Raw genomic sequence first — 15,168 nt, 5'->3', positions numbered from 1 at the left:
TACTCCTCACAACGTGTAATGAGCGGTTCATGTGGGCGTTCGATTATGGTGTGGTGACCTGTTCCTACCCCATCATGCAGGGCGTCTGGCTCCTCCTGCGGTGTGGTGACCTGTTCCTACCCCATCATGCAGGGCGCCTGGCTCCTCCTGCGGTGTGGTGACCTGTTCCTACCCTCATCATGCAGGGCGTCTGGCTCCTCCTGCTGGAGTGTTACCACAACCCAGACGTCTGCGCGTGCCACCACACGTTCCTCGGCCCCTCTGTCAGCTGACCTCCTGGGAACTAGTCTTCTATTCGCCAGCCCTCCACCCATCCACCAGCCCTCTACCCATCCACCAGTCCTCCACCCATCCACCAGCTCTCCAACCATCCACCAGCCCTCTACCCATTTACCAGTCTTCCACCCACCCACCAGCCCTCCATCCACTTATCCTCCAGTAAGCCACCACAACCCACCACTCCTTCATCCACATGCCTACCAGTCACTCACTCACCATTCGCCAGGCCTCCACTCACTCCACATATAACCTAACTGTCCTTCATCCACCTGCCCTCCAGTCATCCCACCCACCAATCCTTCACCCATCAAGCCTCACCCACACCTTACCTTTCACCCAACATATTTCGACTGCCATACTTCCGCTGGGTCCACAGTCCCTCCATCCACCTCCCCACTGTGGCCATCATCTCCAACACCAGCTCTCCACTGCCCAAGTCCAGGACTCGCCAACGCTCCACTGACCACACCTCCACCTGCCAACACTTATCCAACCACACAATCAACTCCCATCCATTACCCAATCGCCCGACAATAATCTACTCCCAGCCCTTCCATCCATCAGTCCTCCGCCCACAGTCCACTATGTAACCGGCCACCAACTCCCTTCCCAAGCAATCTGCAAGTCCTCACTCGCCAACCCTACATCCACCAACCTTCCAGCTAACACCCCTCTCTCATCCACCAACCTTCCAGCTAACACCCCTCTCTCATCCACCAACCTTCCAGCTAACACCCCTCTCTCATCCACCAACCTTCCAGCTAACACCCCTCTCTCATCCACCAACCTTCCAGCTAACACCCCTCTCTCATCCACCAACCTTCCAGCTAACACCCCTCTCTCATCCACCAACCTTCCAGCTAACACCCCTCTCTCATCCACCAACCTTCCACCCACCAGCCCCTCATCCACCAACCCTCTACCCACCAGCCCCTCATCCACCAACCCTCTACCCACCAGCCCCTCATCCGCCAACCCTTTACCTACCAGTCCTTCAACCCAACAGCCCCTCATCCACCAACCCTCCACCCAACAGCCCCTCATCCACCAACCCTCCACTCAGCAGCCCCGCATCCACCACCCCTCCACCCAACAGTCCCTCATCCACCAACTCTCCACCGACCAGCCCCTCATCCACCACCCCTCAACCCAATAGTCCCTCATCCCCAACCCTCCACCCGACAGCCCTTCATCCACCAACCCTCAACCCACCAGCCCCTCATCCACCAACCCTCCACCCGGTGGTCCTCCACTGCCGCAGTAAAGTAACCCTCAGTCATTATTCGTTGGGTCAGTCAGCGTCGGCTCTATCTCTCCCCTGGTTGCTTGGATCCATCAGACTCCTGGCTGAGTCCAACAGCTTGATGGAACACGTGTATAAAAAGTGTATCATCAGCTCAGGAGATCCAGAGACGGCAAGAAATGTGAAAGAAGTTTCTCATACTCTTGTGTGAGAGGGCTGGTGTGGGCGAGGCGTGGGCTGAAGTAGGTGTGGGCGAGGCGTGGGCTGAAGTAGGTGTGGGAGAGGCGTGGGCTGAAGTAGGTGTGGGAGAGGCGTGGGCTGAAGTAGGTGTCGGAGGGGCGTGGGTTGAAGTAGGCGTGGGAGAGGCGTGGGCGAGGCGTGGGGTGAAGTAGGGGTGGGCGAGGCGTGGGGTGAAGTAGATGTGGGAGAGGCGTGGGCGAGGTGTGGGGTGAAGTAGGTGTGGGAGAGGGCGTTGGTTACAGGTTGCTGGCCAGGAGGGAGGCTGGACGGTGTTCACTAAACAGATCATTAAACCCTTATCAGCAGGGGAGGAGGTTGAGTGAAGGCTCTGACAGTCTCACTTAACTATCTGACGAGCGATAATAGACACCCAATTTATCATCGTTGATTGGCAGGTAGAGACGCGCTGCTTAATTTTATCGGGCAATTCTGCCGGTTAATATCCAAGGTCGGGTAATTCTGAGGGTCAGGTGATCGGCGCTGTGTGCTGGGGGCTGGACACGATCCTGACCCCCCAGCCACCCACCGTGTAATTGCTCTTGTCAAGGTCTCTAAACGATCGTCTTGGTGTGTACGTCACACCCCCCCCCCCCCCACCTCAGTACACATGGAGGTTTACCTGGACTTGACAAGTCCCCTGGCAGCACATCCCCGGTGCTTACGGTGTGAAGGCTGTCACGTCCACGAGGAAGTGGTTACATGTTGATCAATGACCACACCGCCATGGCCGTCTCCCGTTTCTAATTCTCTATGACCTGATACATATAGGTATATATATATATATGTGTGTGTGTGTGTGTGTGTGTGTGTGTGTGTACCAGTATCTTATATGAACCCAGAGGATACCTTTCAGACGGCTGCTTCAAGGCTGCACTACAATCGGTAGCAGGGGAATGATGGACTCCCTGGAGGGAGAAGTTCAAGTGAGGATGATGCAGCCTGGTCGAAGGTGGCTCCTCACGCGCGGTCAACACACACAGCCGTAACCAGACTCACGCGCGGTCAACACACACAGCCGTAGCCAGACTCACGCGCGGTCAACACACACAGCCGTAGCCAGACTCACGCGCGGTCAACACACACAGCCGTAGCCAGACTCACGCGCGGTCAACACACACCGCCGTAGCCAGACTCACGCGCGGTCAACACACAGCCGTAGCCAGACTCCCTCAATTCCTGATCATCATTAATTAATCACATAACCTGAGAACACCTGTGAGGTTTGTACAGCCTCAAGGCTGCGCTTCATTAAGGAGCAGGGGAATGATGGACGACCTTTGGACTGAGAAGTTCCTCGACATAACTTTCACTCCTTTTCGACCACTGACGATCAATACAACTTCATCTGTGGTGACTTCTCCATCGCGGCATAACCACATGCAGGCGGAGTCCGGTAACACCCACCTGTGTGCATTTATGTATGCATACCACATTCTACAGTTCCCTCCAGTACAGTAACATTCTCCAGTTCACCCCACTACAGTAGCATTCTACAGTTCCCTCCACTATAGTAACATTCTACAGTTCCCTCCAGTACAGTAACATTCTCCAGTTCACCCCACTACAGTAACATTCTACAGTTCCCTCCACTATAGTAACATTCTACAGTTCCCTCCAGTACAGTAACATTCTCCAGTTCACCCCACTACAGTAACATTCTACAGTTCCCTCCAGTACAGTAACATTCTCCAGTTCACCCCACTACAGTAACATTCTACAGTTCCCTCCACTATAGTAACATTCTACAGTTCCCTCCAGTACAGTAACATTCTCCAGTTCACCCCACTACAGTAACATTCTACAGTTCCCTCCAGTACAGTAACATTCTCCAGTTCACCCCACTACAGTAACATTCTACAGTTCCCTCCACTATAGTAACATTCTACAGTTCCCTCCAGTACAGTAACATTCTCCTCTGGTCACAATACATTATTGTTAATAAAAAGATACCTGAAATTTGAAGTTTGTATCCACTTTTTGCATCTACTCGGTATAAGTTACCATATGAATCCATGTAACTGTATGTACTGAAATACGAATTGTAACATCTTATGTAATATCAACCCACTGGGGTCTGACGAAGACTCTTTGTGACCCCTGTAATCCTTTAGCGCTACCGCTCACAGGATGAGCATGGGGTGCACGATCAACTTGCCGAGGTTACCACGACACAAATTAATCCCCCGGTCCATTTACCACGATAACGAGCGTCCCTGTGATCCACAATACCACATATACCACACATCTAAGACATGGCAGTGGTACAATGCCTCTCATCTACCAGTATGAAAGCCTCTCATCTACCAGTATGAATGCCTCTCATCTAAAAGTATGAATGCCTCTCATCTACCAGTATGAATGAATGCCTCTCGTCTACGAGTGTGAATGAATGCCTCTCATCTAGCAGTATGAATGCCTGCCTCTCATCTATCAGTATGAATGCCTCTCATCTATCAGTATGAATGCCTCTCATCTACCAGTATGAATACCTCTCATCTACCAGTATGATGAGTCAGGCTACATCAAGGTTACATCTGTTCGTCTGTCTTGATAAAGCACGCCTCACTACCCATACTGACAATACACACGTAATCCACAAAGCCGCGCGAGCACGAGCCCACGCGATGACGGCCCGCGTCCTGACGTTAACTACGTACACCACACTTCCGTACGTACAACGTACGTTTATCTTACGTACTTACGTTAACTACGTACACCACACTTCCATACGTACAACGTACGTTTATCTTACGTACTTACGTTACGTTTTATCTTGACACGCCTCCCCGACGTCTTCATCGCTTGCTTTCCCCTTTTTTCGTTTCAGGATCTGACCTCGATGAAGCCATCTACAGGTGACGGAGGGCGGGGAGAATGTGTCATGAAAATAACGGTGTTACTTACCGGGTTGTCGAGAGCGTTGTGTAGGCCTACGGGGCCGCCGCCTCGAACAGACTGGCTCATCACTGGCCCGACGAGGATGCCTTGGTCCCATCCGTACCTGTAGAGATAGCGAGGACTCGTCATACTATCTTATATATATATATATATATATATATATATATATATATATATATATATATATATATATATATATATATATAATGAACAGACAGAATACATCTACTCTATCAAAATAACAGAATAATACAGCATCGACTACAATAACAGGATACATCTCATACACTTAATGTATTCAATCCACCAAAATGACAGAATACATCCGTCATACAAAGTGGAAGAATAGGTGAACTCGTGTGCCACAGAAAACATTCAGTGGACAATGAAATACATCGAATTGACTGAATCAGCAGAGAGCATCTTAGTGAATAAAATGAAAGAACATATTTAATGAACGAAGCTGATACAACACGTCTATAATCATAATACAGTCGACAAAATTGACAATACCTCATATCGATTAAACTGGTCGAAAACATTCAGTTAAGCACCAGATGTCACTTGCATCTAATTAATGAAAACGATGAATCACATCAACCAAAGTTGCAGAATACATCTAAAAATTACATAATACATCTAATCCATCGAATTCATAGCATTTATGGTACACTACCAATACAGCAGAATACATCCAGTCAACCAGCAACAAGAGAATTCATCTAAATCACCAAAATACCAAAGATACATCCAATCGATAAACTGTATTGATTCATTTAAGCCACTGAAATAAAATTGATGGATCTATTCGATCAATGCAATACATCTACAATACCAAAATGATACAATAACTTGTATCTGGCCCATCAATTGGTTAAGATCCTTCTTACTGACCGGATGACAGAGTATACTGACCAGGAGAACAAGTTTGTTGGTCGTGCTAATGGTCCATGGACGGAACCCAGGGGCAGAGAGGAAGGTGTGCAAGATGGCTTTATCTTCCCCCACTGTGTGTGTGTGTGTGTGTGTGTGTGTGACCTGGATCTTCCGCCTTCCGCAGATGACGGCCATCAGGACGTGTGTCTGCGATGGCTCCCAGACGGCGCGAGGGAAGGGCCTTGACCACGAGGTGATTATCAACACACAAACGGGGATGTAACGAGCCAGGCGCTAAGCTCCCACCTCAAGCCACTCAGAGAGGCACTTATACACCTTTCCTTTAAGGGAGTACTTAAGGGAGTGCTTGGGGGAATACTTAAGGGAATACTTAAGGGAGTACAGTCAAAAGCATTTGTTAAGATCATCAACTAAACATCAGAGTAGACTGATGAATACTGGGACACAAATGGTTCTAGTTCGCTTTATAACACCCCGCCTGAGAGTGAGGTATGCGTTACTGTTAGTAACACTGTGACAATATTCATTGTATATTCCGGGAAGCCATTACCGAGGTGAGGATCAATGGCCGGTGTGGTGTATGGTTCCCTGACGACTCATGAGCAGTTAAGAGGTGGCAGTGCCAATGTTTGTTTACGTTTTGTACGCTCGAAGTCCATAAACTACCAAGAGAGAGAGAGAAAGAGAGAGGAAGAAAGAGACAAAGGAAGAGAGACAGAGAAAAGAGATCGATAGTAAAAGGCACGTAAATACATAAATGCTAAAGAAAGAAAAATACGAAGATACAAAACCAAACAGAAGACTCGACAAGAGCACCAGCGAATAACATCAAAGACCCGAGCCTCACGGGCGGGGAAGGCTCGGGAACACACCCCAGCCTTGGCGAGCGAGGCTCGGCATTGTCACCTATATCAGGCCAGATCTGGTGTTGCAGCTGTAATATGCTAATACTGTGCTAACATGCTAATGAAAGTGACACCTCGGACAGGTGGCAGCGGCGGAGCCTGTTCGTCTTGGCTGTGCTCAAGCCGCTCCCGAACAATGGTCCACACGAGTGAGGCCACGAATCGACAATGAGCTTCAGAGCGTCACCACGGAGGAGTTCCTCCCCCCCGCGCCGTCTGCGTCGGTGCGCACGCCTCCATCATCTTGTTCATCGCCGGATCAACTGTTACTTGCTCGAGCCACACAGTAGGAGTAATGTCTGGATCCTCTTATTGATCATAGTGGTCGAGAGCTGCGTTTAGGATCGTCCGTCCGTCTTTCTGGTAACGGGTGTGAACAAGGGAGGGACAGCGAGACAGACGCCGTGCCCCCACAATAAGGGAGTCACCCAAGGCCAACGTGACGCGTGATGCGTTCTACGTGAAGATAATGTTCATCTGCAACCTCCGTCATCATGATTCCTCACAAGTCTCGATAGAAATCTCCCTTTACATCCAAGATTATTTATCTTTATAATCATGAGGTTAATTCAGGTAAATAAGTCTTGTATATATATGTGTGTGTGTATATATATATATATATATATATATATATATATATATATATATATATATATATATATATATATATATTTTTCTTTTTTTTTTTAAACTATTCGCCATTTCCCGCGTTAGCGAGGTAGCGTTAAGAACAGAGGACTGGGCCTTAGTGGAATATCCACACCTGGCCCCCCTCTGTTCCTTCTTTTGGAAAAAATAAACGAGAGGGGAGGATTTCCAGCCCCCCGCTCCCTCCCCTTTTAGTCGCCTTCTACGACACGCAGGGAATACGTGGGAAGTATTCTTAATCCCCTATCCCCAGGGATAATATATATATATATATATATATATATATATATATATATATATATATATATATATATATATATATATATATACCATTCCACTGGAAGGAACGTTCCCGTCCCGCAAGATACCTGGCCCACTGGAGCTGCCTGGAGTTCCCTGCCTCCCCCGGGGCTTCCTAGTGCCCGGGGTTCCCTGCCTCCCCCGGGGCTTCCTAGTGCCCCGGAGTTCCCTGACTCCCCCGGGGCTTCCTAGTGCCCCGGAGTTCCCTGCCTCCCCCGGGGCTTCCTAGTGCCCCGGAGTTCCCTGACCCCCCCGGGGCTTCCTAGTGCCCCGGAGTTCCCTGACTCCCCCGGGGCTTCCTAGTGCCCAGGAACTCCCTGGAACAGAATAACTACTTCATAACCGACATGGTCCCTGCGGCACGATGGACCAGAGCACCATCGACTTCGTTAAATTCAGATTCTTGCATTCGATCCCTCGTTAATGTGGGTGAGACGTTTTCTATGTGGCTTTTCTCTTACGGGATAACTCAGGAAGACGCCTCCTCCTCACCTTGAAGGTGAATGTATACATATCAAATCTTCTTTCAACTAACCACCGCACATAACTTAAAGGTGGACTTGCAGATTTTCATTTACCGTATGTCTTTTTTTTTGTATCAAAACTTTAGTGTCCATCCATCGATGTAGTAGACCAGGCCATACTTTCCTACCAAGAATATATCAAAGTATTTCAGAAGTATTTAACAGCTAATCTGTGCCACGGGTCGTTATGCTTCTATGACGGGATCATCAATAAGTTCAAGCACAGGTACTGTACACACATGACAATGGAGATCAGAAACACATCAGTGACAGATTACACAAAGTACAGGGCTACAGTTGAACCGGATTTACACACAGGAAGTGTAGGGGGAGGGTTTAGCGTACGTCAAATATATTGCGCGTAATTAACGGGATAAAAAGTCATACTGACGGTTGAAGAAATTAAATGTTTTTCTAGCAAAATTGGTACAGACACAACGAATCATATGTGTGACTAGTGTGGGTGAGGGGCACACAGCTGGCACAGAGCGTACGTAAAGTGGGTTTGTACGTAAATGGAGTACGGGAGAGCCTATAGACGTGCCCTGGGACCCATTGGGTTCACATCCCATTGCAGGAGCCTGGCGCCATCGTTCATAGTGTTATCAAAGAAGAGAGCTCACTAATGGCGGGTATACAGTGGTACAACACTGGTAAAGTACATGGAGGTCAACATAGATCAAAATAATAAGGATCAGACAATAGCAAATTCAGGATTCATATTACATGAAATACAGTACGGTGTTGATGGTTACATGAGACCCTGTTACATGATACAGGTACAGCTCAGATCAGGGAAAATCTTGGATATAAAGCAAGGTTGTCCTCGAGTGTACTGGTGTCAATGACATAGTTATACAGCTCCGGAAATACCAGGACATGAGAGGCAGGAGTGTTCCATATGTGAGGCAGGATGATGGTACTGGTGAGAGGCAGGCGTCTGAGAGATATGAGAGGCAAGTCTGTGATGAGAGAGGCAGGTGTGTGTGTGTGAAATATGAGAAGTGAGGTTTGGGATGAAAGTTGGCAGGTATCTGAGAGACATGAAGGGTATGTTTGTGATGAGAGAGGCAGGTGTCTAAGAGACATGAAAGAAAAGTTTGTGATGAGAGAAGGTGTCTGAGAGACACGAAAGAAAAGTTTGTGATGAGAGTAGAAGGTGTCTGAAAGGTATGAGATATATAAACAAATGTATCATCTTTGGACGAAACCTTCTCATTCGAAAGAAGTCTATGAATTTCCTGCTACTGGAAGTAGCGCAGCCTTGGGGCTGCAGGAGCTCCTGGAGAAGGAAGAGGCCCTGGAGTAACACCAGGATCCTTTCAAGAATGGAGTTCCTGGAGCAATTACATATCAACAGAAGAAAGATACAGGTATTACAGTTGTCGTGAAATGCGTAAAATCATTCCCATGAAATCATTTACAGTTAGCGTAATGCAGCTTACATTAGGATTTTAATTGATAGTTTACGCGTTTCATGGCATTCATGTAGAATGACTGATAATGTAGCTCGTATGAAAGCACAATTTCATGCCAATCGTCGTAAATTTTAATCTGACATATTTGATGCAATTATCATTTTAAAATGTGTACTTCATCATGATTACTGTTGATGCTCTATATGCGAACATACAGAGAAATAATCCCACACTCAGCAAGCCATGTGAACATGAAGAAACATCGAACTTTTGGATGAATTTCCTGTTCATTGTGAAGTCGTAAATTATTCATTTTCGTTCACCTGGTTGGGTACTGTACAACCACTTCCCTTCCAGATGGATCTCTATATGTGAGCTCGAGTGTCTGGTGTTCTTATCGTTCTTCAAGTTGTATATTTCACCTGTGTCTGGCCGAAACACTGTGTCCCTGTAAACGATTTTACATCAAAGTTCAAAACTCAAAAGACTAGAAATGTGACCGATCTTTTTACAAAAGACCCCGTTGCTCACAGATGAGACGAAGGGTGTTCGGTTACTTGTAATCGAATAGTCATTTCCCTATTAGGGACGATCATAGCCGCGCGGTTCGTGTTCCCAACTACCATGCAAAGGTTCTGGGTTTGAGTCCTTGCAATGGAAGTGCGCGTTCATGTGCACTATATGCATATGTGTGTGTGTGTGTGTGTGTGTATATATATATATATATATATATATATATATATATATATATATATATATAAACTGCAGATTTATTTTTTCTTTCAATTGTCGTATGATGCATAATTGCATCATCACTTACATCTTGAGTTATGTTGTGTAACGATAGCATTCTCCTCCCTCCTTCCTGCCAGGCCCAGACTTTCCATCGTTCCTGCTGCCCTTCCGGAAGCCCAAGAGGATCCGGACGGCGTTCAGCCCGAGTCAGCTGCTGAAGCTTGAGCAAGCCTTCGAGAAGAACCAGTACGTTGTCGGCGCCGAGAGGAAGCAGCTCGCCCAGTCCCTCAACCTCTCAGAAACACAGGTACGTTGCATCATCTCGGCCATACAGGCAGACTTCACGTTTCCTTAACTTTGGGAAAGCAAAACACGGCTACGTTTCACGTGTCCTTAATCTCTCGGACACATAGGTCCACTTCACTCCTACCTAACCCCTGAAAAACACAGGAACGCTGTACACCTTCCTAACCTCTAGAAAACACGTGTTCCCTGTAATCTCTCTCAAAAAAAGAAACAAATATTTCCTAAGCATCCTGAACCCCTCGAAAACTTTGAGACTCCACGTTCGTAAAGCGGATCCTCCGGTTATGCCGTACACACGAAGCAATCGTTAATCCCAGACCAGACGCATTATATGAATCTGAATTAACACCACAGAAACCTAAGGCTTTCCGTCTCAGCCTTCCCGAGGAACAAGAACCGAACGATGGTAGTGTGTGATTGTCTCGACTTAGAGAACAATGAATCACTGGCGTGTGAGTGTATCACCGAGACATCAAACAATCCATGAATTTAAAAGCAATTTCGGGGTAACAACGTAATTAATAAGGCAGAAAGCGAATCTGCATCGAGCTTTTTGAGTCTTCTCAAACGCACTTCGCCCTTGTCCTTAAGTTGTACAAAAACTCAGTGTCTTTGTCTACAGTAGCGATGACAAGGGCACCAACGGTGATGCCTGGCTGCCACAAGAGGTATGTTAGCACCAGCACATCTTAACAAAGCTAAGAACCATTAACATGCGAAACACCTTACTCTACTCCCACACATAGCGCGTGCGTTCTTGCCTCAGACGATGATACTGCCATGCACCCGGCCTTACCCAGATACGTATTGTTCTACACCAGTCCATGTGTAAGCACCACATACCCTCTTAATATGCATGTCCCAACGTCTGTGTTTGGTCTGTGAAAATTATGTTCCTTGAGTGCCTCCCGCACCCGTTCTTCTGTGTATATGCGTGTGTGTGTCTGTGTGTGTGTGTGTGTGTGCGTGTGTGCCTGCGGGTATGTGTGTATGTGTGTGTAATTACCTATCCGTAATTAACTATTTGTACTGTGTGGGGAGGGAGGTCACGTCTTCGGCATTTTCTTCCGTCACACAACTTCTTACATTTTCTTATGCTGTCTGCATCACTCATTTCCTCAGTCATTCTGTTTCATTCATCCACAACTCATATACTTTAAAACTACTTCTTTACTTCATTTCTGAGGAAGTTTCTTGCTGAATTTCATGTAATGTCCTCTGGCTGCTCTATCCCTACATCTCTCGGAGAACTGTTCAATGTCCACCTCATCGATGCTTTAACAACTTAAAGGTTGTGATCAGGTCAACTCTCACTCTTCTCTCTTCGAATGTGGGCAGATTCAAAGCCTCTAGCCTTTCCCTGTAACTCAGCTCTCTTAATTCTGGTACCATCTTTACTGCCCTCCTCCAGACCTTCTCCATCAGCTCCTTTTCCTTCTTTTAGAAGCACATTCTAGTGTTAGCCCAATGTAGGATAATAACAGCTTGCTGAATATTTCTGTATCCAAATACTTGAAAGTTATTCTGATATTTGCCAGCAGACAATTTGTCCCCTTAACTATTCTTTTAATGTGGGACACTGGCGACAGGTTAGGGACGATGTCAGCTTCTACGTCCTCAAACACAATCCTGAAGTTAACATCCTGCTAGATGAAAATCATATTGAGGTCTTCTCTTACCTTTTCCTATGCTCATAACTTTCCATTACTGTTCGTGAGTTGCATTTCATCAACTATGTATAAGACCAACTTGGACGTCTGTTTAAATCCCCTTGAGAGTTAATGCAATCCTCCTCGCTTTTCAATTCCCTCATGGCCTTTGCATCATATGCTAACATATTCAGGCAGGAGTCCATCCCTTCACCCAAGTGATTTACATACGTAGATCATGAAGAGTAATGGTCTCAGAGCAGAACCCTGTGGTACTCCGCTGGTTACCTCGACTGATATGAAGAAGGCTCCTCTAACATGCGTCCTCTGTTCCCTCCCACTGATATATTCTTCTATTTTACGAAGAGAGTTTCTCCTTTATTCCTGCCTATTCAGCCTCCCATGCCCTACAGTGACTAATACTTTCTAGCAGTCCAGAGACATTTCCACCCAGCCTTCCCTTTTGTCTAAGACCGAGCACACTCTCTCGTAGAACTCTGAGTGGTTTGTTACACATTAACTCCTTTCCCTGAAACCGTCCCGTCTCATTTAGGTGATATTTCCTCTACAGAAAGTCACAGACTTGCTCTTGAATAATCATTTACAGAACCTTTTACATCACACTCGTCAGTAAGACCAGTCTGTATTTCAGATATGACCCTTGCCCTTAGCACTTTGCTACTCTCCAGCGACATCTTGAGGAGTATTTCAAGCGGTTTAGCTAGCGTGTTTGCACACATCTTCCACATGAGCCTTGTGTGGATCAAGACCTTCACAAGTATTCTGTTAATATAGTTTGTAAATATCTCGATGATTTCCAAAACTTTTCCCCTATTCCATCTCACTGGTGTTGAGGCTATTGTGTCTTTCACTATGAAAACACATCTGAACTTGTTATTAATTTCCTCACATATCCTTACATCATCCTCTATAGTTCTTCCTCGGCCTGATGAACTGCTCTTGAACTAACATGTGAGTCTTGATGGGTTAATGGAAAAGTTTTGGGTTATCTCTTACCTTGTCCACAATGTTCTTTTCAAAGTTAGTTTACTTCTCCATTCTTATCCAACCATACTCATTCTTTGCAATTGCTGGCTGGCTTGGAAGCCGTCCATATCTTCGTCAATGCACAGCTTGAAGCTCCTTTGCTTTTTGACATCATATAAAAAAGAATCCTCTTTATCAACAATCTCTCCGTACTTGACGCTAAAGGTACCTATGTTTCTTCTTCATAGTAACTTTTACAGAACTTACCGCAAACACACCGTCCTGGCTCCTTTTTACCAAGCTCCTTTTCCTAACCTACGTTACCATAGACATTACTGAGGCTTGTAGGATTTCCAGAATTATATATTTTCTATGTTTTCTCTTCCTTTGGCTCTTTTAAAGACTTCATTTACCACACAGTCGAGCTTAAGCAATACATGACAATTTTATCCAACTGACGTATTGTGTGTAATATTCTCATGACCCATGCTAGTATATGTGAAGATCTAGCAGTGATGATGCATCAGTCCCTCTCATCCTAGTATGCTCACTGACATGTTGGGACGGGAAATATTCCCTCATATACCGTTAAAACCTGTCTCCATGACCCTCTATCAACATGAGAATCCAGATTTCCCAAGTCAATCTCTTTATAACTGACCATTTATAAACTTTATAAACTTGACTATTTCTATCAAGTGCGTATTTTATTGCGTCATGTACCATCTTAACTGTTCCTTCATTGTGTGTATTTCTTCTGGATCGTTGCAGTTCTTTAGAGACTTAGATAACATTAACATCTCTATGCACTTCATCCCTACCTTTACTCTTCCCATTTTGCATTGTCTGAATGAGCCATTTTCCATTATTTCTTGAAACTTAAGGCTATCTTTTACAAAAAGAGTCCTTCTTTTCCTTCTTCTTCTTTACGATCATGTCACCACCTGGGCAGAACTAGTGAGATGTTAACTCTTTAGTAACCTTTCTGTCAACGACTCCAGCAGTATCAGGCGCTCTTTCCCTTATTCGATCCTTGAATTCCAGATCTTTACCTCTAACTATTAATCCATCACCATTTCAATACATTTAGTCTAACAGTTACCATCTAACACTCCTGCCCTTTCTGCAGTGCTGTCGGGACTGCTTCGTCCTCTTGCCTTCTTTGGTGTCTCCAATTCATTGTCTTCCGAATATATTCTTTGTTATACGGCAACATTCACGATGCCTGAAGTGGCACTCACTACTGCACGGTAACACCCCACCCGTGTACTGCAGTGCTACACGGTAGCACCCATCTTTCATGGTGTGGCCTCACTGGCACATGGCAGTATCCGCCCAGGATGAAAATTTTTCCTACAAGACTGTTCACCTCTAAACAGTGTTCACCGGTCCTCCTGCCTCCACACCTCCCAGTTACTTTACTGAATAGACAGTTTATAGATCCAGCTGATGAACAGCTGGGACGAGACGGTCTACAGCCGTACATGACATTCACTGTGGAACATAGTATTGATCCCCCTCCAATATCTTTACCGTTACATCAATTAGGCTTCAAATAAATCAGGCTCTTCACTTTCGTTTTAGTAAATGTGTCTGCGTGTATTCCATTCACTGGGAGAAGCTGAGCATGTCTGAGAATTCCTAAGTTTGTGAGGAACTCGTAAATCATAACTTCCGTATGGAGGTACCGGCTAGAGGCACAGCAGCTGGTGCCCCGTCTGCCTCTCCTTACTCTTTCCCTTCGCCTTGCCGACGGCGCCTCCGTCCGGCCTCTCGTAGCCACCCCGTCCTGTACAGGATAAGATTCCCATGTCCGTCCGTAGTGGTGGCCGTAAACGAGGCCCGAATCACGCACCCATCCTGGCCCGGTAATTCCTCCTGGTCGTCGCCCTCCCCCCACGACGGGGATGGTAGTGGCTGGCCTCACCCAGACCACCACACGACCACAACCACTACCACCACCACCACACTATCGCCGCCTCCGCCGCCGCTCCCCACTTTCCCATTTAGATTTCACAACACTGAAGGTGAATTTTGAATGACAAGATATTAGTTGATTACATCTCGGGGCGGAATAAGAACAAGCTGTAATGTTTGATAAGATGACAAGTTATGAGGCTAGTTAAGTCGGACATTAGC

General features: G+C 46.2%; 1 protein-coding gene across 2 annotated transcripts in view; it reads left to right on the top strand.

The window, feature by feature from the left end:
• LOC139760491 (uncharacterized) overlaps positions 1-15,168 on the top strand; it is a 155,030-nt gene that overhangs the window by 81,240 nt on the left and 58,622 nt on the right. For both annotated transcript variants that reach the window (XR_011715355.1, XM_071683777.1), the window contains exon 2: positions 10,225-10,394. Coding sequence is in view for 1 of the 2 variants with exons in the window: in XM_071683777.1 (XP_071539878.1) it covers positions 10,225-10,394 (170 nt within the window). In the remaining variant the exon portion in view is untranslated. The remainder of the gene's footprint in view (positions 1-10,224; positions 10,395-15,168) is intronic.

This window comes from Panulirus ornatus, chromosome 37, assembly GCF_036320965.1.
Source record: "Panulirus ornatus isolate Po-2019 chromosome 37, ASM3632096v1, whole genome shotgun sequence".
NCBI classification, from domain to species: domain Eukaryota; kingdom Metazoa; phylum Arthropoda; class Malacostraca; order Decapoda; family Palinuridae; genus Panulirus; species Panulirus ornatus.
The sequence above is the reverse complement of the archived record's forward strand: the minus strand, read 5'-3'. Positions and strand labels throughout refer to the sequence as shown.